The sequence below is a fragment of the Alosa sapidissima genome, chromosome 24 (assembly GCF_018492685.1).
Source record: "Alosa sapidissima isolate fAloSap1 chromosome 24, fAloSap1.pri, whole genome shotgun sequence".
In the NCBI taxonomy this organism is placed as follows: Eukaryota; Metazoa; Chordata; class Actinopteri; order Clupeiformes; family Clupeidae; genus Alosa; species Alosa sapidissima.
In genome coordinates, this window is record NC_055980.1 from 24,801,012 (window position 1) to 24,828,144 (window position 27,133).

The 27,133-nt window shown below is 43.0% G+C and overlaps 2 protein-coding genes across 3 annotated transcripts; one reads left to right on the plus strand and one right to left on the minus strand.

The window, feature by feature from the left end:
* Positions 1-3,583: 3,583 nt before the first annotated feature.
* On the minus strand, positions 3,584-15,616 carry LOC121699917 (serine/threonine-protein phosphatase alpha-2 isoform-like). Of its 2 annotated transcripts, XR_006027075.1 has the most exons (8): positions 15,216-15,616; positions 14,455-14,586; positions 13,996-14,226; positions 13,233-13,337; positions 9,179-9,402; positions 5,723-5,857; positions 3,981-5,504; positions 3,584-3,877 (listed from the first exon to the last, which is right to left on the minus strand). XR_006027075.1 is itself a non-coding variant. In XM_042082474.1 (7 exons), exons 1-7 carry the CDS (start codon positions 15,268-15,270, stop codon positions 5,388-5,390), a joined length of 999 nt encoding a protein of 332 aa, XP_041938408.1. In that variant the 5' UTR covers positions 15,271-15,616; the 3' UTR covers positions 3,584-5,387. The 2 variants fall into 2 exon arrangements, 1 of the variants encoding a protein (XP_041938408.1); XM_042082474.1 differs by having other exon boundaries at positions 3,584-5,504.
* A 494-nt stretch (positions 15,617-16,110) lies between these two features.
* pelo (pelota mRNA surveillance and ribosome rescue factor) lies at positions 16,111-27,010 on the plus strand. The gene is made up of 13 exons (XM_042082473.1): positions 16,111-16,308; positions 16,929-17,021; positions 17,300-17,450; positions 18,737-18,827; positions 19,178-19,341; positions 19,750-19,810; positions 20,090-20,251; positions 21,221-21,267; positions 21,456-21,529; positions 23,462-23,533; positions 24,138-24,212; positions 25,552-25,583; positions 25,814-27,010. The coding sequence occupies exons 1-13, from the start codon at positions 16,268-16,270 to the stop codon at positions 25,906-25,908; spliced, it is 1,158 nt and encodes a 385-aa protein (XP_041938407.1). The 5' UTR covers positions 16,111-16,267; the 3' UTR covers positions 25,909-27,010.
* Positions 27,011-27,133: the final 123 nt, after the last annotated feature.

Consider the following 27,133-nt stretch of genomic DNA (forward strand, 5'->3'; position numbering starts at 1 on the left):
CCCACTCTGCTGCCATCATCTAAACGATCCCTCAGGACAGCTCGCCAACACACCGCCACTCATCTCACGCCACACAACGCACACACACACACACAACGCACACACACACACACACACAATGCACGCACACACACACACACAGACAGACAGACAGACAGACAGACACAGACACCACTATAAACCCAGACTGCCCATGCCGATATCTAACCCAGGATCATCCTGACTCACCCACAATAACAATACTTTACATTTTACACAATATACATTTTGCATATTAGCATTTAGCAATGTTAAATGCATATGTTGATGCATTGCTTATTTATGTTTACCTATTAACAACTGATAGCTTAATTTCTTAATCTCTTCATTTACTTGACTATCTATTCCTCTACCGTATATACTTCAAATGTCATGTTCAAATCTCTCCGTCTGTCTTTCTTTATCTCTGTATGGAAAATTAGCATTCATATGAAATGTTGGCACTTTGACGACGGATATTCGGAGTTCTCTCTCTGCTTGTCTATTTCTTCTTCTCTGTGGGAGGTTGATCTTTAGGAGCTGTTCAAAATGGATCAGTAAGTCAAAGGTCGCGGCAGCCGAGTAAAACTTCTACACCCTCCTGCGTCTTTCTGCTCCGTTGCCTTATTAGGGTTGCGGCAAAATAATTCCCCCGTGACGGGTAGAGCGCCGTGGGGGACAGCGAGGCTCCGCTGACAGCAAGATGAATGCGTGAAAATAGAGATATATGTGGGCGAGCGAGAGAAACGGGATCTTTCTGCTAAGAATAGAAGCAAAGAAGAGGCCGGAATGCCAACGGTTTTCATCCAGTGGTCTAAAAAAAAAAAAAAAAAAAAACTTTCACAGTCTTCTAAAGGTGGTAAAATTCACTGGGATATGAGTCCGTAAGCCAGTGTAGCATTGCACCGTTAAAGATGCTCACAGACAAATTTAGAGTTAATGTAGTCACAGAGGCTTAAATTGAGGAAAATGTCTATGCATTAAGTCATGTGAAATGTTTAACGCAGTTATAATTACTGTATCTATTTTCAAATCTTAATCAACCTGGCACACGCCCTTGAGGTCTGGCACAGCGACTGAGAACGTTCAGACCTGGTGCTAATGCCACAGCACAGATGGGGTGATTCCTGACTGCATTTACAAAGAGGAAAGGGAGCTGGAGCACACTGATCACTTGCAGTCTTTTATTTTGGTGCAAACAGACTAAAAGCTTCTTGTGAGAAGCACCTGACTGCAGTTTCCAAAGGATGATGCATGGAATGCCCTACCTGCATCATCTGCATAGACTTGGGCATCCCAATTATGGCGCTTATCCCCGTTTCAGCCATATTCAGGACATGGTGTTTACATGAACAAAGAGAAACCTGAGGTGCGTTCAAATTCGCAGACGTTTGCGAACACTTGTTTGAGGAGGTAGTTCTACACGAACATGTTGGTAGTTGGACAGAGAGTTACCTGACCATCTTTGTCAGAAGCCGGAATAAGGTGTGTGCATGCTCCAGTACCCCAGTCTCTTGTGGAGTAGGCCTACTCTAGCTAGCAGATCTCTCAAAACCAGGATATGAGCTTGGGTTCTGAAATCGCAATGCGACGTACTTAAACAATATGAACATAAGATACTCAAGTATCTTGTAAACGAACATTGACAGCTCCAAAGATCGCAAAAAGAGAAATTTCATGTGGAGAAAATGTTGGAACTGGTGTGCATGTCTCGATGCTTACGAGTCGCAACTGCAGTGTTTGCTATTGGGTCGACGCATGGATAGAGCCAGATGGACACTCCTACTAAAGGCATCTCTGCCCTACAGAGGATGGTGCAGATTCAGCAGGATCAAAATTTAGAAGGTGGTGACACCTTCGAGGGATTTCCTTGCTAATCTCAGGGTGTCAATCTCCCTTAAAGTGCACGAATACATCATCACCGACCATTTTTTTAACAACCTAAAGGTAGCCTAACCCACACCATGAATAACTCAAACACAACTACCACGGCAAGTTGAAAACTTACCGTCTTGTGGGCTTGAGGCTTGAACTACTTAGACGTATGTTGTGGTGTTGCAAGATAAACGAGAGAAACCAAAATTATGACTTTCCTACAATACTATATCTAAGAATACCACAGCACAAAATCCTTAAACATCAGTAATAGAGGTCCTAGTTGGCAGATCATAGAACTTTCGTCTTAGCTGATGACAAATACGTTTTTGATCATAAAACTTTCGTTTTAGCTGATGACAAATAGGTTTTTTATTTTTTATTAAAACACCATTATTAAATCACGGAATACCAATAAAATGGAGTACTACGACATTTTTAATTCTCTATCTAGCATCCCAGCATCAACACCACACGTGCAGTACACCGCTACCCGGCCTACTGAGCAGGGGAGCCGAGCAGGGGAGAGGCAGGAGTGAGAAATGGGATGGACCTCCATCAGCCCCTCATCACAAGTGCCATGGTACACCAGGCAGCTTTGCACCTCCATCACCCACCGACAGGGTACAGAAGGTTACTTTTGAAATGGAATAGGTTGTAGTTCCTTTCAACAATGAAAACAAAAACAATGCTTGAACGTTATATTTGGGCCCCAATCTACTTCCTCTGCATTAAGATAAGATATGGAATGTTAAAACGGAAGCCTTGTGGGGCCAACTATGATGCTGATAATGGAACTCTCTTGAAAGGGTCTATAGAGTACTAGCTACCCTATTATAAATGTCACAAGGAATGTAAATATTTGCAATGCAATGCCATAAACATTTGCTGCTACACACTAGTTCAACCAAGTGAACCAATGCCAGCTAAAGAGAAATGGGTTATACATATAATGGAATGGCATAGATCATGAATGAACTTAAAACACTAAATATCACTAAAGTGTGATATATCTGCATCAGTAGTGGAAAGCACCACTAGAGAGCAGGAAACCAGTGACAGAAAGATATAGTCTGGGGCATGTCCGTGAGCCCTCATGTAGCCTACATGGCCCCAGAGTGTAGCGCTGTAGCTGCCTGGCTGTAGCAACTTGAGCTAGGCAAAACTTAAACATTTCAAAGCCACTTTATACTGGTCTGCATACTTGTGAACTACTGAAGCATGCCAGAAAACTCTACAGCGCCATCTTATGGTTATACTCCAAAACTGATATTGCTTCAAGAAGTTCTTTTCAATGAGCTTGCAGCTTCTCACTTTTGTCTATCCCGTTTTTAACAGGTGAAAACTTTTTTTTAAGGTAATGTAAGCAACGGCAAGTGCACTTATCACCTAAATGCGAGCAAGTTCAGATCAAATTAATACTGTGACTGACTGCAGACTCATGGCTACAGTGGGACAGTAGAGATAGTGACTCCATCCATCCAGATCACTATACAGAGGACCACGACGGTGGCTTATCTTGCGTGAAAAATTGAATTAAATCGGCCCGGTGAGTTATGTAAGCAGGAAGACACATACGCACAAACAGATGGAGCCAGTTACAATCCCCTCTAACCCCAGTTAATATTAACCAACGAGTCACAGACACAGCCAATAATACACACAACAAAATAGAACACACACACAGTAGTGCTTTTTGTATCAGATTCTGAATTTATTGGTTGATTTCATGAATACTACAAAAAAAAGAAAGTTCTCCTTCAAGTAATTAAAGCTGTACAAATCTACCATTTCATGAAAATCCTAAATTATGTGTATTATGTGTGGTCTCTACCTCTGGACTCGTTTAGAAATCATTTTCTGATAAAAGTTTCTTCTGTGCCCTACTAGCTGGCCCACTTGCCTGTGCCTGGAGCCAGTGCACCTTTCTCTCTCTCCAATACACAAACACAAACAAAGACACACACACACACACACACACACACTGCACTAGAGGGGGCAGGTGCACTGTGTAACAGTTTTGGCATTCGGTCTGAACACCAAGCACAAAGGTGCACATATGCGCGCGCGCACACGCACACACACACACACTCTTCAGACGGGCTTTTCCTGCAGATTATGGGTTGTGCTTTTTTTTTTTAAGTTATGAACAGATCAGAGCACACACAATATAAAGGGGCAAATAAGAGACCAAAAAAACACAAAAAAACAAAAACACACATTTCCCGTTTCTGGGGTGGTGAAGTAAATCCGGAGCAATCTGCATCTCACTACGGCCCCAAAGGGAAAAGTGTCTGAAGGGTACGGATACCTGTTAAGACTCCAATACACTGGAGACGGACCAGTACGCAGTGACTGGACAGACCCTCTCCCCATATCAGTGACGTCAAATAGAGAAAAAACAACAACAACAAAAACAACCCCACCACACACGCCCCAACCCATCGGCCTTCACATGACTGGATTCCTCAACCTGCCAAGCCCCTGCAGTATGTGCCAGACACACACACACACACACACACACACACACACACACACACACAGAGTGTAACATAACATCCCATCTGTTCTTTATATTAAAAACAGTGGCTGGCAGTGAGACGGCCTCCTATGCTATGTATTTGTGCCAAGGGTTTGGATTGGTTCCAGAGCAGAGCAGGGCATGATCAGCAATCAGGCTGGGCGAGCCTACCCAGGGTGCCCCAGGACAGGTTGGGTGGGGGTGAGGGGGATCCCCCTCTGCCTGACGGCAATGTTGTGCTTCTAACCTTCGAGTTTGGGGTGTGCAGGAGGAGGAGGAGGAGGAGGAAGAGGTGGAGGAGGAGGGCTACTGGGGTGCCCAGGGTGGTGGTATTTCCTGCACACAGATTTTAAGTTGGACCCCACTGTGTGGGCAGAGGGCAGGTGGGGTGAAAAGAACAGCTTTATGGAGATAGGATGGGGGGTAATACGTTTTTATTCACACCGACACACACACACACACACACACTAACTCAGGCCCACACAAACTCACTCAAAAGACACGCATTAAATCAGGCATTCAAATCGACTCGGAGTCTGTTACAACAGGCATCCGGGCTTTTCTGATTCAACACACTTTCTCTCTCTTTCGGTCTCACACAAAATCGGTGAACAATTGTACAGGCCCACACACACACACACACACACACATTATGAAGTCATTAAGAAAACGCAGCGGAAGGAACAAAGAACTAAAAAGGTGGAGTCGTGGAGACTGCACTGACCCAGAGAGCAGCCCAATCGGGCCCGGACCTGGACCAACACTGGGCCGGTACCGGAACCGACTACGCTACAACATCGGGGGGCGATTTTGGTGTCCAAGAGAAAGAGGAAGAGAAAACAGGGGAGGAGGAAAACAGGGGGGGGGGGGGGGGGCAGTGGAGGATTGAGGGAGGAGAGAAAAAAAAACAAGAGGAGAAGTAGTAAAAGGACAGGAGGAGAGGTAGAAGAGCAGAGGACGAGTGTGGAACGAGTCATTTCTTGGCCTTGCCGGCCTTGGCGGAGTTTCTGGGCGGGGTGACGGGTCGGCCGGAGCCGAAGCCGCCTCCCCCACTGTAGGAGAACAACTTCTTATCAGCTGGCTTCAGAATCTGGAGAGAGAGGGAGAAAATGTGTGAGTAAACAGCAATCCAGCAGCACATAAACACCACTGAAAGGGCTTGAGCTAAACCTCCAGTGACGTTAGTTTACTTTATTCCTCCAATGGTGGAGTGTGTTTTGCAAAGATGCACATGCGTACATGGCAACAGATCAATAAAGTATCAGATCAACAGTCAATAAAGTCTCTCACACACACACACACACACACCTGGAAGGAGCACATGAGTGTTTCATCCACGCTCATCATGGCTCCAGCGTTGTCAAACTCGCCACAGTAGTTGGGGGCAGAGAACAGTGTGACCAGCTGACGCTTCGCAAAGAACTCATAGCCGTCCTCCACCACCTGCGCAACAACCAATGAGGAAATGTTACTGAGGAGCTGACAAGCCTTTGGTCAATCACGTAAGTTCATGAATTAATACTTAAGGGCTCAACTTTTTTTTTTTCCTCGAGTAGCACTTGTGTGACCAAGTAAAAGAATTTTGTAGCCTATTTATTTATTTTTTTGCATAGCTCCACTTTTAAGGACACAAACATCTGCATCAGTGCTGCGCTAGAATGCCACTCGGAGACCAGTAGTAATGCCCTAATGTATTGTTAGCAAGAGTGAAACAAAACTTTGTTGGATGTATCCACTCAGCAGTGTCATGCAAGCAAGTACGAGCAAAATAGTTGCACTGTCGAGCCCTGCACTAAAAATAGTTCAGTGGCTTAGTGCACAGGCACCGACACATTTAAATCCTGTCATTTCTCAACAGCCTTCTGCAATTCATTAAATGACCACCAGAGGCCATCATATCCCACAGCAAAATCCTGATCCCCCCCCTTAACTCATTGAGTGCCAAAAACGTAATATTACGTTTTTCCTTCCCATGCGTTGAGTGCCAAAAACGTAATATTATAACGTATTATTAGCATTTTTTTTTTATTACGAAACTAGACACTCTAACACACCTTATAAGTGATTTTGGGAACTCTGATGAATGGAAATGAAATATATGACGATCGAAAACGCACAATCTGGACATTTTATCAACTCGGTTGCCGCTTTGGGTCGAATCAGTGACGCAGGCACGTCAGGTCAAAACCAGGCCATTTTCGTGGGTCTATCACTAGGTGGCAGTCTCGCCAGGTCTCACTGATCACTTCCTGGCGATTTCGATGAAAACTAGCCACTGTTTAGCTTGGGATTCCTCAGGAACCGAGGCGTGTAGAAATACACGGTTTGCACACAACGAGAGCTTAAAGTCTCACCATTTAAACGAGCCATGGTATGTGTTCATAGCTATAACACAGAATATGCTGTGGCTGTACAAAAATTATCAACAATGGTCTAGATTGCTGGCACTCTAGGACAAAGCTTCCGAAAACAGCTTGGCATTCAATGAGTTAAGATCGACAGTGGGATGACCCGTTTCGGATAACATTATAATAATAAACCCATTTGAAATCTCAAATTTAATTTATTAGTGCAGTTAATTGTCTTAATGCCGACACTGAATTCTAAATAATAAAAACGCACACACACACACAGTTTCACTGGAACAGAGTGAGGTATTTCAGCTGGTCCTAATACCTGGATCAGGTCTGGCCCTCCGAGATGATCGCTACAGCGCTCTCTCCCTCCACTCTCTCCTGCCGAGGTGGAACAAACTCCGGAGCACAACACAATCATCCCCATCTGGCTCCGCTTCTGGATAACTTCTGCTTTTCCCTGGGAAGGTGTTGTTCTGCCTCAAGCCTGTTCTTACAAGCCTAAACTGAGGTGCGTGAGGTGCGTTCGTCAGCAATGGGATTACAGATGCCACAGATCTCTACCAGGCCTGGAGAGGCTCAGAGATCATTCTGGCCATATCCATGTTTGGTAAATACTGGATGGGTTTTATTTTCATTAGACGGTTCAGGGTTAAGAAGAGGGTTCCAGTAAGATGCTGACTGCCTAGAACAGCATGGTTCAGTCCAATTTGTATTAGTTGTTTCCAATTTACAGAGCTAGGATAAGCACACACAGTTTTTTTGCTTGTATGTTTTCACTGCACACTAAAAACAGCTAGAGGAATGTGAGGGGAATTCTGCTGACCACACATTATGTCCACAGGGGTGATGGTACAAAAAACTCCTGAGCCTGAACTTTTTTACCCGGGAGGCCAAGCCAAGATATATGCCGTGATCAACATAATTGTCAAGCAGGATCCAGGGGTGTGCTCCCCTAGGAGAAGATTTTGATAAATAGTCCCTCAAGTGATAGATTCTGGTGACTTTTGTGGATATAAATGGACATCATTCAGACATGAGATGAACAAACCCAATACAAGTCTATATTACAGTAGCATCTTTGTGTAGAGCACTAGAGCTCCTGGGACCCTGGGCCTGGTAGGCCTGTACATTAATCCATCCCTGCTTTTAAGTAGTCACTTACCTGCATACTTATTGCTTGTATAGCATATTGAGAACACACATACTATATAGCCAAACCAAGAAAGGTCAGTGGGTGGCAATTATAATACTCCAAAGTAAACTAGGAATTGATTAGTAGCCTAACCATTGACAAAGGGCATGAACAAGGAGACATTCATTTTTCTGCCAAATATGCATAATTTATTTTAAATATTTTTTGAAACAGTGCTGAGGCATTTGCAACATTAACCTTTTTGCTGGCAAGGTGCCGTTCTCACACTGACTGCCTGCATCCTCGTCATAAACATAACATTTAGAATCTTATCCATGGTTTTGTCCATGGCCTCATCAATGTTAAGTGAAAACATGTTATTTTTAAGCTTGTCGGACAGATTTCTTTTAAATTCTGGCGAGATGCCGTGTATAATAAGATGTGCATGTTGCCTCGAGACAGACAGATGCGTAAGGGCGAGTTTATCATCGCTAATTTCTGACACAAAGTGACGAATGGATGAGCAATTGTAAACGACAGATCAAACTCGGCAATGAAGGAGCACAAGCCACGTGATCGGTCATTGAGGGTCGGATATCTGCTGTGGCTGCAAACATGAGGTGTGTTGAATTGCTTGGACAGCTGCTTGATGACTAGGGTCTAACTCGTGCCGTGGCAGCACTTTATTCCCGCTATTGTAGTTCCATATAATATTTTCCTTGCGCACAAAGTGCAGAAACATGCTCCTGGTTGCTGGAGTTCTTGACACCAGCTTCCAAAGGGCTTTTCGTCTCTACCCACCTCCTCTATCCAAGACCAGCGCCATTTATTCTTTATACCTTTATCGACAAGTTTGGTGTTTTCCCCTGGCTTCATAAAGTTGCACTCCATGACTTTGGCTATGTTTCGCGTTGCCAGTGTGGGAAACACATTCGTAGTGTATGGGGAAACACAAAACAAATTTGCACGTGGAGTGACTGCTGAATCAATCTGATTGGCCAAAACCCAAGACCAGCTCCTACCCTATTACCGATTGGCTTAAGTAGGCCTCTCAGATCACGCGAACGCGAAACTGATTTTTTTTTCCGCAGACATGTCGGTAGGCTACGCCGGAAATCCAGCGTGGCGCCGGAGCGCTATCAGGCCTGTGTCCATCACAAAAACCCTAGCCATAACCAAGAACCTACTTCCTGGTCACAGATCAACCTGCCGGTGTCTAGCTTCTCTGATAGGCCGGCTTGGTGGCCCGCCTGAGATTGTGATTGGCTGGCTGACCTGGTGGGCACGGCAGATGAGATCCATGTCGTGCTTGTGGAGGAACTTGGCGACGACGTCCGCTCCGAAGGTGAAGGAGACGCCGCGGTCGTTCTCTCCCCAGCCAGTCACGTCCTTGTCAGGGTCGGCCCACAGCAGGTCGCAGAGCAGGCCCTGGTCCGGCACGTCCGTCGGACGCATCACACGCCGGATCTGCTCCATTGACTGCAGGTCTGGAGACAAGCCTGAGGAGCACACACACATAACTATCGAGACCAATTTACACACATGTGCGCGCACCACTATGGAGACCAATCAACACACACACACCACTATGGAGACTAATCATCTCTCTTTCACACACACACACACACACACACACACTGGGCGATATGGACAAAAAATAATATCTCGATATTTTTTGTGATTTTGACGATAACGATAATTAGTCGATATCCTTTAAAATATTTTTGGTAAAAAGTCTGAGTCGCTTTACAGCTCATTATTTATAAGTAGCATCAATACAATAATAACCAATAACCCATCCTGTGAATTTTTAACCAAATGAACCAATGCATTGTCACTAGGGCTGTCAATCGATTAAAAATTAATCTAATTACATACTCTGTGATTAATTAATCTAAATTAATCGCATATATAATTTTTGCTGTGAAAGTATTTTAAATATTTAAATTCAAATGAATCATTGAATAATCAGCATTAGTGACATTAAAGTTAAAAAACTTTTATTATTATTATTTTCACTGTTCAAATAATTGGCATAATAATCTATGATATGACCTAATATGCTGAGGAAATAAATTCAAAAGTGCTTCGAGAAGACGTTTTCTCTCACGTACAAGGCATTTCAGGCCACAGATATAACCTAGGGGACACAATGAAAATAAATTAACACTCCCCTCAATGTCAACACTTATTTCTTTGCATTGATGTGTGACTATAGAGTTGATGAACTCCAGTGATATGCAAATTCCTTGCTGCAGACATTGCAGAGGACTTTATTTTCAACACTTTATTTTTGTCAACACCATCAGGCCGTTTTTTTAAAAGTAAATGTTCCAATCAATGATCCAGGCAGCACGTTTTCTTCTCTCTCCTTCATTTTACAGTCTAATTTTTACTGACTAGAACGGCTCGGGGTCAAAGGTCGTACGGAATCGATTAATCTGCACTAATTTTTTTAATCAGATATTTTCTCAAATTAATTAATCGAAATTATTCAGTTATTTTGACAGCCCTAATTGTCACTCTGACACATTCCAATTCTGCCCCCAATTGATTGTGTGGCAATGACATGAGAAAGTCTGAAGCTGATCCTTTCAAAAACCTTTACTTAGGATTCACTGTAAAATGAAGCAGACCAACAGAGTGCATCTCAGTTATTTCCTTCGATGTTTTGTTTAAAGAGCAATCATGTAGGTTAGCATTCCAAGTTACAGAATAGAAACTAATGCGTTAGCTTATGGCTAATGTATATGAGAAATCCCATAGAGATGCTAACAGTTAGCATAATCGATAAACGTAGATATTTAGACCAAACTTCAGTCCATTTAGAAAAGGGTTACATGAGAAGAGTTCTTTGCTTACAACTGACTTAAAATACTCAAAGGCCTCTATATAATACCATGTAGGAAAAAACGTGTCTCTCATCAATGCTACTTGAACAGAAGTAGCGGCACAAAATCCCAAGTAGCCTAGTCTAGCTGCACAAAATAAACATTAGGCGTGCATGTGACAACGTGGACCCACTAGCGATCATGTGACACTTGCTCTGCAGCAGCCAGGGGCTTCTCTCGCATACACCTCCTGGATTTAGTGAATGTATGAGGTTTCAATGCCGGGTTGTTATTTCCCCATAAGTAATTTAAATACTCGATAATGTAAATTTGGACATCGTTAAAACAACAATCACGATATTATCGCAGACGATATATAAATCGCCCACCCCCAACACACACACACGAAGCTAGGGATACTAGGGATGAAGGACCGCCACAAGGATAAACGCGCACACACACGAGAAGCTAGGGATGAAGGACCGCCACAAGGATAAACGCACACACACACACACACACACACACGAGAAGCTAGGGATACTAGGGATGAAGGACTGCCACAAGGATAAACGCGCACACACACACACACACACGAGAAGCTAGGGATACTAGGGATGAAGGACTGCCACAAGGATAAACGCGCACACACACACACACACACACGAGAAGCTAGGGATACTAGGGATGAAGGACAGCCACAAGGATAAACGCACACACACGATAGAAACAGGCCTAGGGATGAGGGACCGAGGCGACACATTAGTTGTCACATTTTAAGCGCATTTTGATGTGTTCACATGACAGATCAAACTTAATTCTTTAAGCCTGTAACTTCCTGCATGTTAAATACAACCCAGGGTTCTTTTCAATAGCTTTTAAGACAGACACACACACACACACACACACACGATGAAGATGGACTTCAGGAGGAAAGAGGTCAAGACAGGGTACCAGACACGAACAAAAGTAGACACACATACAAACAGAAGAAGGTGATGGGGCCCAAGGCTGTAGGACAGCATTCGAGACATAGATAGCAGACGCATGAAATACGACATACTGGCACACACACACACACACACACACACACACACACACGTGACAGGCCTGAAGTGGAAAAACAGAGGTCAAAGTAAGGTGACAAGACACAGACATAAAAACACAGACAGACAGACAGACAGACACACACAGAGGAGAAAGTAATAAATAAAAAATAAAAAGATAGATATCAGTAAAGCTGTGGAAAAGAAATGTTTTTACCATGTGTTCAACACTGTGATAATAAAAACTGAAAAATATGAATAAAAATGCCCCCCCCCCGCCCAACTAAAAGTGCATGCAAAGAGCACACATAACTGCCACACTACGTTTGCGGTTCCGACCAGTTTAAAGGGTCATTACCTTCCTTTAAACATATGCACCCTTCCATGCCTCCCCACCCCCCAAACACACACACCTACACCCTTCAGCTCAGTAGTAAAGAATTCCACCTGACAGTTCGATCTGACAAGATTGTTATTATATGAAAAATGTTCCACACTACACAACTCAGCCAGACATTCCTTATATAGTGTGAAGACTCTACAATGTAATCTTTACTTCATGTACATTAATCTACTGACAAGTCCCCCCCAACCAACTGCAGATAATCACTGAATCTCCCTAACACTGATGGAACTTCAAAAAAAAAAAAAAAAAAAAAAAAAAAAAAAAAAAAAAAAGGATTACACCTGCCAGCAACAAACAAATTAAATCCACAAAAGAAAAACAAACACAACAGCAGACATCTCCGACTAAAATACCAGAGATTTTTCCACATTTGGGTCAAGGTAAGTGGACCCAACTCTAAAGTCCGCTCTCACACACACACACTAATGCATAACTAAGTATAGCAACTTCACACACAGGGCCACTTACATGACTACTGTTACATTACTGTGATGTCCTGTAATAACAATACAATTGTTGTTCAGAGGAAAGGCAGCAAACACAGATTTCCAAAGCATTACATAACCGCATCAGTTGCACAAACAGCAGAGCGCAGAGGAACAGACCCAAATAGATAAGAGCCGTGAGAAGCCATAAAACAAGTAGCCTACACGTTTGCAGAGTGGAGACACACAGCTACCCAAACACAAGTACATCAAGCCTCTAAATCACACACACACACACACACACACACACGTATACACAGATTTAAGAAATTTCTCACACACACACACAGTGAAATGGAAAACTGGTTAAACAAACAGAAATAGAAGTACAAATAAATGTTAAATGAAACCAGGGATTGTGGCCCTGAAAGATGGACTTTCTGCTTTGTGCATTTAACATAAAGGACAATTACAAAGTGGAGAACATAAATTCACACATTTATATGTTATTATTATTTTAAACAGATTGATGACTGTATAACCTTTAGAATTATGGGCTTGATTTCCACTGGGTAACAGGTGTGGAGTTCACACCTTTAGCACTTAGTAATAGTTGCCACGTACCTCCATGACAACAGAAGATCTTTTCGTCAACAATGGCAGCGACAGGTAGGCAGTTGAAGCAGTCTGTGAACGTCTTCCACAGCTTGATGTTATACCGCCTCTTGCCTGGAGAGGGCACCAGAGGGTTCAGAAAACAGGGGCATATACAGAATCCTTGGATGAATGGGTACAGTAAATGTCAGTATATTCTTGAGTGTATGGTTTCTGAATGCACCCCATTAGAACTTACCACTGTAAATCAATTATTTACAAAATTAACCAACCCTCCCTCCCACAAACTGTCCAAATGCCAAAGTTAAACCAAAATGCTAAATCCAAAAGGCTGGTGGTCTAGTGGTTAGACATCTGGGTTTCCAAAAGGAACACATGAAGGAGAGGAGTTAAATCTCATATACCATTACACCATTGTGCACCTGATCATGCCCCTTATTAATAACGCCCGAGTTTGTGCAGTGGGGACTATTCCAGTAGTTAGCTAATTAAACAATAATCTCTATATAAGAGCATCAGGTAATTTAATTATTATAATTATAAATAAAGAATAATGGTTGAACAGGGATTACGGTGTTAATTATACAGGTGATTGGATGGCAATGATTGATCCAGACGTTCATTTGAGAGGCCAGTCATGATTGTGTATGACTTGAGAGCAAGGAATAGAATTAAAAATAATACATCTTCACAGCTATATTTATGAGGGCAAGAATACAGTTACAGTGATTTTGTTTATGTGTGTGAGAGAGAGATCCATTTCTTCACTTACATTCATCATAAAAACCATATATCCTGTTGATGGAGGCACACTCATGATTGCCTCGCAGAAGAAAGAAATTCTCAGGGTACTTGACTTTGTAGGCCAAGAGCAGACAGATGGTCTCTAGGGACTGCTTGCCTCTGTCCACATAGTCGCCCAGGAACAAGTAGTTGCTCTCTGGGGGGAAGCCACCATACTCAAATAACCTCAGGAGGTCGTGGTACTGACCGTGGACATCACCTGAAGCATGTCAAAAATATACAAGGGGATGTTTACATATACATGGATAACACGAGCAACTCCAATCATCAAAGAGGATGCTTGGAGGGATCAGAACGCGTGGCACGTTCCATCACATTACAAAATGACGTGCCTGTAGGCCAAAACGACAACATTCTGAACGTTTCATGCGATGTTGCATGCTTCTTATAAGAAAATACTGCATTATGCACATGGTTCAATACCTACCACAAATCTTTAGCGGTGCCTCCAGTTCCAAAAGGATGGGTTGACTGAGGAAAATCTCCCGGGATTTGAGGCACAGACCGCGGATCTCATTCTCCGTCAACTGAACGTTCTTTCCAGGCCTAGAACCCTTCACTAGCGTGGGGACAGCAAGAGAAAGAAACAGCGTTATGGTTAATTAAGCGATGGCAGTCATAGGGTCTGTGCATATTACTGCAGTGAACACTACTCTGAAGTCCTAAGGATGTTTTCCTATGATAGCGATGTGCTCCCGTATCACACGGGTGCAACATCGACGTTAGCTAGCTCGCACTTTCGCTCCATAACGGAGATTGTACTTTCATTTGTAGCTTTAACTATATTAGTTACGCATTTAAACAATAAATATGTTTGGCGATAGCAGTTCATCCAAGAAACTCGACACCTAACGTTAACGTGTTAACTAAGTAGCTTACATTCATTTGCTCATTCAAACTTCCATGCAACCCCAAAGAAAAATGGTGGAACCATCCATCAGTGAAGCTGAATATGCTAATCTCTAGCTAACCCTCCGATCTACCATCGTAAACTTTTACTTTGGGATGTGGCTTGCTAACTGTACCTGAACCGCAATAGACGTAGCTGTTAGCTAATTAACGTTAGCTACCCACATAGCTGTACTTGTATATTTGTTGCTAGTTGCTAAACTGTGGCCATCTTTGCATTTTACTCACGTTAGAAATGCAAACACACATCCAAGAAAATGCACATTCAACTAAGCTTACCTTCGAGGAGGCGTTGAATTATTGAATCGATGTTTAACTTGTCAGATTCTGCCATTAGGTCTTGTTAAATTGAGCCTTTTTTTTCGAACAACTGAAGTCAACACGGCAGAGTAAAGGAGAGGCAAGTCGCTAGCTAGCCAATTAGCTAGCTAACACGGCGGGCTTAACTGCACAGCTATCACTACGGCAAATAGAAGATAACTATGAAAATATGCAACGGAGCGAGCAGAATAGAGTAACAAGAACCGAATATCTGTGCTCCAAGACACCACTTTATACTTTGCGTTTTCAATAAACCCCAAATTAAATATATATTTCTAAGTTTCAACGTTTCTTTTCCCGTCCCTCCAGAAACGTAGCCAGAGGAAGCGGTTGTTGAGCACGTAAGGAGGCGGGTAAAACTATCAGTTCTTCGGCTTCATAGGCAGTTGAAAGCTCCTCCCAGGACTTGGTGAAACTGTTCTTTGGTTACGGATTGGCTGTGACATATATCAGTCACGAAGTACAAGTTACAGTGACAACAGAACAGTAAATAATTAAATTCCATTCATAGTTGTTGAGGAAAACATCATTATATAATTCACTCAATTTATGCCAGTATCCTTATGGCAACATGGCATTCAACGTAAATGATACCAATAGTAAAAACTGCAACATAAGGATGTTCCCTCTTGCAAGAAAGCAACATTGTAATTGTTAAAAAGTTAAAAGTTAAAAAGTTAAACAACTATCTGCCAATGCTAATGGCCAACAAAAACATTATCCAAATGTAATCCCAGATTAAAAGCAATTTAAGGTCTACAAATATAAACTGTCAATGTGCGACAGCGACAGATCTTTTTTGTCGTTCACGGAAGTGACCAAATATGGAATTGATGTGTTGAAATGACGCAATGGACACGCGACAGTCTCGACTGGTAGTGATTCATTCCATAGTAGAAGGATGGCCTGTTTATGTCGCCCAAAATTAACCTATTTCTTTAAATCAATGGAATAACATACCTTTTTCAAGATATTTACTTTTGTCATACTAACATCAGACCTTCCGTACCATGAAGTTGCTCCACAAAGACATCGAGAAAGACAATGCCGGGTAAGTGACAGGGAGCACATATTTGGATAGTTAGCCTAGTTGATTGTTGCTAGCAAGTTAGTACCTTCAGTCTACTTTTCTTTCTCCACACAAACCAGCTAATGCTATCCTGGTTTGCGTGGCTAGCTTTCCCTGCTTTCGTTCAGTCACACTTGGTCTGCGTTGAGCCAAGTCTGCCACCTGTTCGCATTTTCAGCCTGCAGATCCCCATATGTACAGCTGCTAGCCAAGTAGCTAGCGTTTAGCTTCATGAAATTAACCAGATTCCTTGGATAATTCAAATGTTACCTCATGATATAGCTCAACTACCTTATGGCGGAGAGTATCAAGCTAATCATGACTAAGAGCATTAGATTCACTTAAGTGTAACTTACAATGCAAGGCCGTGCATGGGTTTGATGTTGGAGTTTGTTATACCCTGTTAAAGCTAACTTAGATATTTAGCTGTAACTCATTTATGGTACTTTTAAGTGTTGCCCCTTGCCGAGTTTGTGTATGCCTGTGTGTGACTGAGAGACAGCAAGCTATATTTATGAAGGCAAGAAAGCAGTTACCATTACCATGCTTTGTGTGTTTGTGTGCGTGTGTGTGTGTGTGTGTTTGTGATGGGTCTGCTGCAGTCAGGTGACCCTGATGCCGGAGGAGGCGGAGGACATGTGGCACACCTACAACCTGGTGCAGGTGGGGGATAGTCTACGAGCCTCCACCATCAGGTGTGTCATCGCTCCCTCTTTTGTTTTACTTGCCCGTCTGTCTGCTATGTTTTGTAAACAAATGTTATTTACATAAATCAACACTAAATATCACAGAAACAAGTGAATGACCATGCATGCACCAATAATATGCGCACACAATATTACACAGTAAGGTATATTCCTTAATTTCTGTCCATTCATGCCTTTCTCTGCTGGTCAGTGGAGTTGACGCCGGTCTTGACAAAACTGAGTATTCATTTCCCCCCACAATGCTTTGCGTGCATTCTCCCACACAGGAAGGTGCAGACCGAGTCGTCCACAGGTAGTAGTAGTAGTTCTCGCGTCCGAACCACCCTGACCGTATGCGTGGAAACCATCGACTTTGATTCCCAGGCATGCCAACTCCGCGTCAAAGGAACCAACCTCGAAGAAAACCAGTATGTCAAGGTGAGGAGAAACAAATAATACTGTCCACTACATAGGTTCTCAAAGTGCGGCCTGGGGACCAATGGCGGCCCGCGATAACATCTGATAACATCTGTAAAACTGTTAAAACTGTACAACTGTACTGTGTGCTTTGAAAAGAATGAATCTCTGTTTAGTGGCCGTCAGGTTTTCCTGTGGTGCTTTGGTAGCTGGAATTGGCCCTGAATAAGGCCTATGCTGATAAGAAGCAAGGCACACTGAGACTGTTTTTTCTAAATAAGCTTGTACTTGCAAATGGACTGCAACCAGAACTGTTATATCCCAAATTTGTCTGTTGAGGGTAGAGAACCCCAGGTATTGTGTGTGCATTGCAATTTTTCTTAATATTTTCACAAGTTTTGCCAGGTTTAGCCCATACCTGTCAACACTCAAGGTCATCTCCCAGCACCCTCCCGTTTTGTTAATTCTCCCGGAAAACTCCCGTAATTTGCATGGCCATCAAACTTCTTTTTTAAAATCATTGATCCAGTCAGGTTGCCAGATTGTGTATGAAATACACCCTACACATACACGATCACTTAGTTTCAATTTCAACCGTTTTGTCATAGGCTAAAACCTGGCAACCCAAAACCCAAATAAGGAAGCGGGTGCCAACTGTGCAGCCTGAGTCTCGTCGTAAGCAAGCGGGCTAGTTAAATGGCCTACTCCAGAACTAGCTGTTGTGAAATTGTTGGGAATTTAATTGATTAACACATCACATAAACTGTTATTAAGTGTTGTTGATACACTGAACTTGTTCCCTCGGAACCAAATCTGACAGCAAGCAGTTTTGGAGTTTTGGAAGTAGGCTGCAGGCAGGCAGCTAGTGGATACATAACTGGCATGCATAAGGTAATGGTAAGGTAAAAGCAACGACCGAAATGCAGTGTTGAAACACGTGTATGAAACGTTTTTGGAAAGCTAAATGTTGACAGGTATGGTTTAGCCTCAGTTATTCAGTTAACCCAATTCAGTAACCCAACATTAACTGAGGATTAACCCTCAGTTAATGTTGGGTTCCTGAATTGGCCCTCACCAATCAAAACTTTGAGAACCCCTGGTCCACCATATCAACAAAAACAACAACAACAAAAGCAGCAGCAAGAATTGCCTTGTATTGATTTACATATGACAGTTGATTAATTGATGTTGAGAATGTTGTTTAGAAATTATGATGTGTAGTTGGCTAACAGCAATTTCATGAATGGACCTAAATGGTGTATGCTGTGTACACATGTATGCTCTATGCTTGCCATGTCTTCCCCCAGATGGGCGCCTACCACACAATTGAACTGGAGCTGAACAGGAAATTCACTCTGGCTAAGAAAATCTGGGATAGTGTTGTCCTGGACAGAATCGGTAATGAATCTTTAATTAGTCTGTATTTGAGTCAGTAATGCTGGCACCATGCACATAATGTCCTGTAACTTCTGTTGATATCAGTGTTGAAGTCTTCTTTGTGAACATGCTGAGATGATGCTGAGATGCTAATCTCAGATGCTAATCTTTTTCAAACCTTGGGCATCAGGGTGTGCTTGTAGTAAAGCATGTATAACTATCAGTACAAGAAATTATGTCTTACTCAGCTTGTAATGAAGGTGTGTGTGTGTGTGTGTGTGTGTGTGTGTGTGTGTGTGTGTGTGTGTGTGTGTGTGTGTGTGTGTGTGTGTGTGTGTGTGTGTGTGTGTGTGTGTGTGTGTGACCTACAGAACAAGCATGTGACCCTACACAGAAGGCAGACGTGGCTGCCGTGGTGATGCAGGAGGGGTTGGCCAACATCGTCCTGGTGACCTCGGCGATGACCCTACTGAGGGCGAAGATCGAAGTGACCATCCCTCGCAAGCGGAAAGGTAGCTGTACCCAACATGAGAAGGTGAGTTCCACAGAACACAGCTCGCCAAAAAGACATCAGTTATACTGTTATAATGCTAGTTGTTACACATATTATTAGTGTTATTATTATTGTTTATCAGTTATCAGCCATTATTGTTATTGTTAATGGTTATACAGCTCTGTCGATCAACATTATGTATGTTACAAGTTAGTGTTGTATTAGCCATCACAATTAGCGATGATGCTGCTAATAATTTGCTCTGAAAAGGCTCTTAATCTCAAGTTTGTCTGTGAGGATGGGAAAATGTTGAGATTTACCTCAGGATTCAATATGGAATGTGTATGTTGAGATTTACCTCAGGATTCAATATGGAATGTGTATGTTGAGATTTACCTCAGGATTCAGTATGGAATGTGGATGTTTAAATGTTCTGTAATATTCTCACAGGCTCTAGAACGGTTCTACGAAGCTGTCATGCAGGGAATTTTGCGACATATAAACTTTGACGGTAGGCTTTTTTACGTATTTTGCTTCTTGGTTCATTGAGTTACAATGGGGGTGGGGTCGGGGGGGTTGGGACAAAATATACTATTGACAAAGTTTAAGATGTTGAATTGACATATGTAGTTTTGTTTGCTGTGTGTGTTAGTGATGTGAAGCCCCAAGTATGTCCTGTTGGTCAGCTCACTTTTCTTTACAAATCTCCTTGTAGATATTTAACTTTTTCAAAGGGACAATAATGAAGCTTTTCTAAGCGTTCATCATCCTCCCTATTGCTTTGTCTCAGTGGTGAAGTGCGTCCTGGTGGGCAGTCCTGGATTCGTGAAGGACCAGTTTATCACCTACCTGTTCAAGGAGGCCGTTCGGCAGGACAATAAGCTTCTGCTGGAGAACCGGCCGAAGTTCATGACTGTCCACTCGTCGTCCGGACACAAGTACTCACTGAAAGGTCAGGAGATGACTTAAGACTCGTAAAGACAGGGAAGATATGCACTCGTATAGGGATGACCGTTTCTGGATTAGTATTTAACTCATGTATTGATATTTGTGTTTTTAACAATGGACTTCTGAAAATGTCGTTGCAAAACAGAATGTTACAACCGTTTTTTTTGTTCTCACCCATGTTGTTTTGTAGTCGTTGGAAGCCAAAATTGTAATTGATTAAACATTTGTTCAAGCCCTTCTGATATATAAAAACCTCATGCACTATGCTGCAGTAGTCACCTACAGTACATGGTTATTCTTGGTGAGCCCCCCTTCACCAGACGCAGCTCAAATGCTTTGCATCATGTGGTGCAGAGGGAAAACAATAGAAATGCCTGTAGGATTATGAAATTGTGACTGGACAGAGTATCTTAGCACAGCACTTGTGTTGATTCACAGAACCTCATGTGTCACAGTCTAGAGGACGACGTGGTTTTACTCAGTTTGGACCCTCTGACATTATGCTGTCAGAAGTTGTCATAGTCTTGCTTACAGTAGGTCATGTTACTATTGTGCTACTGCTGTAGTGACACTTCTCATGATGGCATTTGCCCTAATGGATCATGTCATTTTATTATGACCTGTCAGCACATAGGCCTAAATTATGAGAATTGTATTACAGTTACAGACAATGGTGATATTACATTGGACTGAAACTGTTATTAATATTACAATATGTATGACCATATATGGCATCTGCCAGAAGGTTTTCAGTCAATCACAATCCGGTTGTTATATCTGTTTAAGAATATATTTGTCAGTTCAGTTCATGACAAATAATGACTTCCAGAGCTTTTTAAATAGTTAACAATCCTTGAGATGAGAACACACAAGTGAATTCATCAGTGATTAAATGTCATCTTGTCTTCTACTGAAATGAATAGCTTCAAAAGTAGAGTGTATAAAGACAGAACTGTTTTTCTGCACAAAACAGAAATCCTGTCAGATCCCACAGTGACGAGTCGCCTATCCGACACCAAGGTGAGTACGACTGATCTGGTCTGGTCTGGTCTGGTCTGGCCATCCCTCCAGCCGAATTTCCACTGATCTATGGCAAATGCCTGTGATGTTTGGAAAAAGGTATTTATCGGCCCAGATTGAAATATTTAATGAGTGAGGGTTCTCTCTGTTAATGTTAAAAGAAAGATTCTTCTGTGTGGTTGGTGTAGGCGGCAGGTGAAGTGAAAGCTTTGGAGGACTTCTACAAGATGCTGCAACATGAACCAGACAGAGCCTTCTACGGGTGAGGGAGACCTCTCCATATGTCCATCCATCCATCCATTCTTCCAATCTATCTATCCATCCATCCATCTATCTATTCTTCCAATCTATCTATCCATCCATCCATCTATCTATTCTTCCTATCTATCTATCCATCCATCCATCCATCCATCCTTCTATTCTTCCAATCTATCTATCCATCCATCCATCTATTCTTCCTATCTATCTATCTATCTATCTATCCATCCACCCATCCATCTATCTATCTATCAGTTAGCACGTCTGTCCAACAGTCTTCTGTTTGTTTTTGTATTTGTTGGCTTGTTGAATTTGTCTTCTTACATGTCTGTTCCGATCGCCAATCAAACATGTGTCCAGCAAAAGAGATGGATAGAGTGCCCTCTCCCTGACCACTCATATTAGTCAGCAGAGCTGTAAACACTCATTCAGACACTGCCCCTGGGTGCTGTCTTAAGCCATTGTTGCACTGCATTCATTGCAGTAGGCTGAACAAAACAGACCTGGGCAGCCTCCTTGTTTGTTTGTGTGTGTGTGTGTGTGTGTGTGTGTGTGTGTGTGTGTGTGTGTGTGTGTGTGTGTGTGTGTGTGTGTGTGTCCATGCACCTGTGTCCATTTGTGCGTGTGTCCATGCACCTGTGTGTGTGTGTGATATGTGGGTCATTGTAGGCTGGTTCATGTGTATTATCAAGTCTTATTGTACACTGATCCATGAGTGTGTTTTTTTTTATTTCTGTTGGCTGGCTTCTGTTTATGTGTGTTGCAATGCCTCTCTGTAGGCTGGCTCATGGTTAAGTGTATTATAATGTCCTGTAGGCTGGCTCATGGTTATGTGTATTATAATGTCCTGTAGGCTGGTTAAGTGTATTATAATGTCTTGTAGGCTGGTTAAGTGTATTATAATGTCCTGTAGGCTGGCTCATGGTTAAAGGAATTATCCGGAGTAAAATGCACTTTAGATCAATTTACGGATGATTGGGAGTACATACGTGGAGCTGACATCAAAATTATGTCATTCGGATGTGTTTTGAGAAAGTTCGATTTTACCGTTTTTAGTCAAAACTCGTTATGCCCTGGTCACTAACAGGCTGTCATTTCGCCGCTACAAAACGCTATTTTTATACCTCTTCTACAGTTCCAAACAACATTACACTTACGTGGTAGTGAGTAGAGGGTCCCTGAAGCCAAACTGAAGTATCCCGAGGTCTTTATGTGGTCGTATAGAGTCCAGAATGAATTTCATCAAGCCAGTACCTTTCCGGAAATGTTGCTGCTGCAGCTGGCATCTTTAGGAGAAAGTCCGTAGGTGTGGAGTAACACGCTCTGGAAATTCACAATTTCGTCACCGTTTTTTTTAAAAAAAAATTGAATTTTTTTTTAATTTTTTTTTTTTTTTTTTAAAACTTAAACTTAACTGAAATGTCACGTGACGTGATGTCGTGCAACAACGTGATGCAATCGACTCCTACAGACATTCCCCTAAAGATGCTAGCTGCAGCAGCAACATTTCCGGAAAGGTACTGGCTTGATGAAATTCATTCTGGACTCTCTATACGACCACATAAAGACCTCGGGATACTTCAGTTTGGCTTTAGGGACCCTCTACTCACTACCACGTAAGTGTAATGTTGTTTGGAACTGTAGAAGAGGTATAAAAATAGCGTTTTGTAGCGGCGAAATGACATGCCCTGGTCACTAACAGGCTAACGAGTTTTGACTAAAAACGGTAAAATCGAACTTTCTCAAAACACATCCGAATGACATGATTTTGATGTCACCTCCACGTATGTACTCCCAATCATCCGTAAATTGATCTAAAGTGCATTTTACTCCGGATAATTCCTTTAAGTGTATTATAATGTCCTGTAGGCTGGTTAAGTGTAGTATAATGTCCTGTAGGCTGGCTCATGGTTATGTGTATTATAATGTCCTGTAGGCTGGCTCATGTTGAGAAGGCGAGTGAAGCGTTGGCCATTGACATCCTGCTGATCAGCGATCAACTCTTCAGGTATGACCACCGCACCTGAGCCCTGTAGCCTCTCACACGCACATCACAGATCTGTGGCATCCCAATAGTGCAGAGGATCCAGAGGAAGAATACAATTGCACATAATTCTGTCTGGATATGTTTCCTCTTTGTATGTTAGGTCATTGCTTTGCTGTGTGTGTGTGTGTGTGTGTGTGTGTGCCTGTGTGTGCGTGCGTGTTTATGTGTACGTGTGCGCGCGTGTGTGTGTGTGTGTGTGCGTGTGTGTTTATGTATATATGCATGAGTGTAACTATGCCTGTCTCTGTGTGTGTGTGTGTGAGTGTAACTATACCTTCTCTCTCTCTCTCTCTCTCTGTGTGTGTGTGTGTGAGTGAGTGTAACTATACCTTCTCTCTCTCTCTCTCTGTGTGTGTGTGTGTGTGTGTGTGTGTGTGTGTGTGTGTGTGTGTGTGTGTGTGTGTGTGTGTGTGTGTGTGTGTGTGTGTGTGTGTGTGTGTGTGTGTGTGTGTGTGTAACTATGCCTTTTCTCTGTGTGTGTGGGTGTGTGTGTGCGTCCATGTATTGCATAAACCTGTGTGTGCTTGTTTTTGTGTTTACACTGTGGACTTCCTGTTCCCCTCAGACACCAGGATGTGGCAACACGCAGTCGATACGTGCGGTTGGTGGACGGTGTGCGAGACAATGGTGGGAACGTGAGGTACGCAGAGAGGAACCGTTCTGCAGGGGGAACATGGAACACCCACTGATCTCCTCCCATGTTCTAGACCCTGTTTACTAAGTGCTTAAATAGCCAATGATTTTGAACAAAAAAGAAATGTGTAGCTTTAAAGGAAATCTGTCATCTGTTGCTGAAAAACAGTCTGACCGCTTTTACTGTAAATGTGTGAGGAAGTTGCAGAAAAGAAGTTGCATAAAACTTTAAAAAGGGGAAACTTGGGGGCGCTGTGGCGCAGCAGGCTACAGCGCTCATACCATATACGGGCCCAAGTGCCCACGGGAACCCAGGTTCGAACCCGACCTGCGGTCATATCCCGATCCCACCCCATCTCTCTCTCCCACTTACTTCCTGTCTCACTCTTCACTGTCCTATACAAATAAAGGCAAAAAAAAAAGCCCTAAAAAAATAAAAAAAAGGGGAAACTTAAAAAGCTGAAGCTTTGGCAGAGGTGCCGGTGGAGAAGTTGCTGGCTCAAGCCCGGCGCCTCCTGGCCATGCCGAAGTGTCCTCGAGCAAGACACTGATCCTCAAACTGCTCCCGATGTGCAGGTTAAGTATAAGTAAGTATATAAGTATATATACTCTTTTGATCCCGTGAGGGAAATTTGGTCTCTGCATTTATCCCAATCCGTGAATTAGTGAAACACACTCAGCACACAGTGAACACACAGTGAGGTGAAGCACACACTAATCCCGGCGCAGTGAGCTGCCTGCATCAACAGCGGCGCTCGGGGAGCAGTAAGGGGTTAGGTGCCTTGCTCAAGGGCACTTCAGCTGTGCCTACTGGTCGGGGTTCGAACCGGCAACCCTCCGGTTACAAGTCCGAAGCGCTAACCAGTAGGCCACGGCTGCACGGCTGACCAGGTTGGTGCCTTGTATGGTAGCCTGGAGGCGTAAATAAAAAAGGCTTTATAAAAACAGTCCGTTTGCCATTTGAAGCTGAGAAGCGCAAGGCCACTATGTTGAGTCTCATGTGATCTCAAGTGGGTCTCCACATTGTCTCCTGCATATTCTCATGTGATCTCAAGTGGGTCTCCATATTGTCTCCTGCATATTCTCATGTGATCTCAAGTGGGTCTCCACATTGTCTCCTGCATATTCTCATGTGATCTCAAGTGGGTCTCCACATTGTCTCCTGCATATTCTCATGTGATCTCAAGTGGGTCTCCACATTGTCTCCTGCATATTCTCATGTGATCTCAAGTGGGTCTCCACATTGTCTCCTGCATATTCTCATGTGATCTCAAGTGGGTCTCCACATTGTCTCCTGCATATTCTCATGTGATCTCAAGTGGGTCTCCATATTCTCTCCTCTGCAGGATTTTTTCAAGCCTTCACGTCTCCGGAGATCGTGAGTTCATTTTGGGATTTGTTTTCATTCGAAGTGAAACATGAATAAAATCAGAAAATGAATGTGTCCTTGACTTTCCATTTCTCCCACACCCTCTGTTTCAATTGTTCCCTAATTTGTTTTTATTTTATCTCTTTTTCCTCTCTTTCTATATCTCTCTATCTTGCCTTCTCATTCTCTCCATTTCTCTCCCTCTCTCTCCACCCCCCCCCCCCCCCCCTCACTCTCAGAACTGAACCAGCTGAGTGGAGTGGCCGCCATCTTGCGTTTCCCCATTGCAGACATGTCGGAGGCTGAGGAGGACAGCAGCTCTGATGAAGAGTGATGTCTCCGCAGCTCTGTCTTCTCTTAGCCACTCGCCACGCTGTGACAGGCAAACAGGACAGACAGACAGACAGAACAGAACAGGCAGACAGGAAAAAAGGAAGATCGAATTCACACACACACACACACACACACACACTACACTCTCAATTGCATGCAACCTTGCTTTGTAAAGCACATACTACAGTTGCAAATGGGCAAACATGTGCCTTGGCGTGGTTTTGGAATTTTTATCATGTTCCACAACAAGGTTCTGGACCTTTCACTGTGTCCCTTGATGGTTCTGGAACTTGTAGCAGGCCCTTGACATTGGTTCTGGAACCTTTAGCCTGATGTGGGCCAGATCGGCACCAAAAGCGGCTCTAGCTTGGCTCAGGGTCACACACACAATACAGGGTGTGATCAGAATTAGTCTTAAAATGGTTCAGGCAAAAACACTCATACAGACACAAGTGCAGACATAGAAACCGATGTGTGTACATTGACCTCTACAGACATTGACCTCTGCATACACACACACACACATGGGTTCTCTCTCTAACACACACTGGGGTTATTGTGGGTGGGTGGGTGCTTGCTTGGGAAAACACTGGTGCAGATTTGGGGAATTGGGGAAATATGCCGTGAAACACACTCACAGGCATGACACAGCTCATCTCAAAAAACACAAGACTGAGGTTGTCAAGCACTTACATCTCTGTCTCACTCCTCTGCAAAAACATTACTTGCTTCTTCTGTTAACTTGCAGTTCTGCAAATATACACACACACATACACAGGTCATGTGTGTGTGTGTGTGTGTGTGTTGGAATGGAATTGAAGCACAGTTTTTGGTGTGGGATGGAACGCAAGTTGTTAGGAGGGATGAATCTGGTCCACCACAGCACTGGCCAGAGTTCTGTTCCCTCTGCTTTGTTGCCAAATGGAAATACAAGAAAACCTAACTGAAATAGAGAACACTTACAACCACTGTGGAAGATGAGGTGATATGTCGTAATAAAACTGTAATTATTACCCAGAAACGACTATGCTGACACATGTACATTTCATTTTGAATGTATATATGAAAATATCTTGCAATTAAACAATATAGCAGTTTGAGCATTGAGCATAAATGCGTCTTGTAATTTCTTTATATTAGTTATAACTCGATCATTGTCTTTTTCATATGCAATGGCATGCAGGATGACAGATGTGTCTATTCACATCATACCAGGACCAATATTT

Excerpts from the sequence above, each read along its gene's own strand:
- LOC121699917 (XM_042082474.1), bottom strand. The coding sequence starts at position 15,270 with ATGGCAGAATCTGACAAGTTAAACATCGATTCAATAATTCAACGCCTC. Across the intron at positions 9,403-13,232 it reads GATCTTCTGTTGTCATGGAG|GCTTGTCTCCAGACCTGCAG; the intron begins GTACGTGGCAAC and ends TGTGCTCCTCAG. Across the intron at positions 5,858-9,178 it reads TCATCTGCCGTGCCCACCAG|GTGGTGGAGGACGGCTATGA; the intron begins GTCAGCCAGCCA and ends GTTGTTGCGCAG.
- pelo (XM_042082473.1), top strand. The coding sequence starts at position 16,268 with ATGAAGTTGCTCCACAAAGACATCGAGAAAGACAATGCCGG. Across the intron at positions 17,022-17,299 it reads CTACGAGCCTCCACCATCAG|GAAGGTGCAGACCGAGTCGT; the intron begins GTGTGTCATCGC and ends TCTCCCACACAG. Across the intron at positions 20,252-21,220 it reads ACACAAGTACTCACTGAAAG|AAATCCTGTCAGATCCCACA; the intron begins GTCAGGAGATGA and ends TGCACAAAACAG.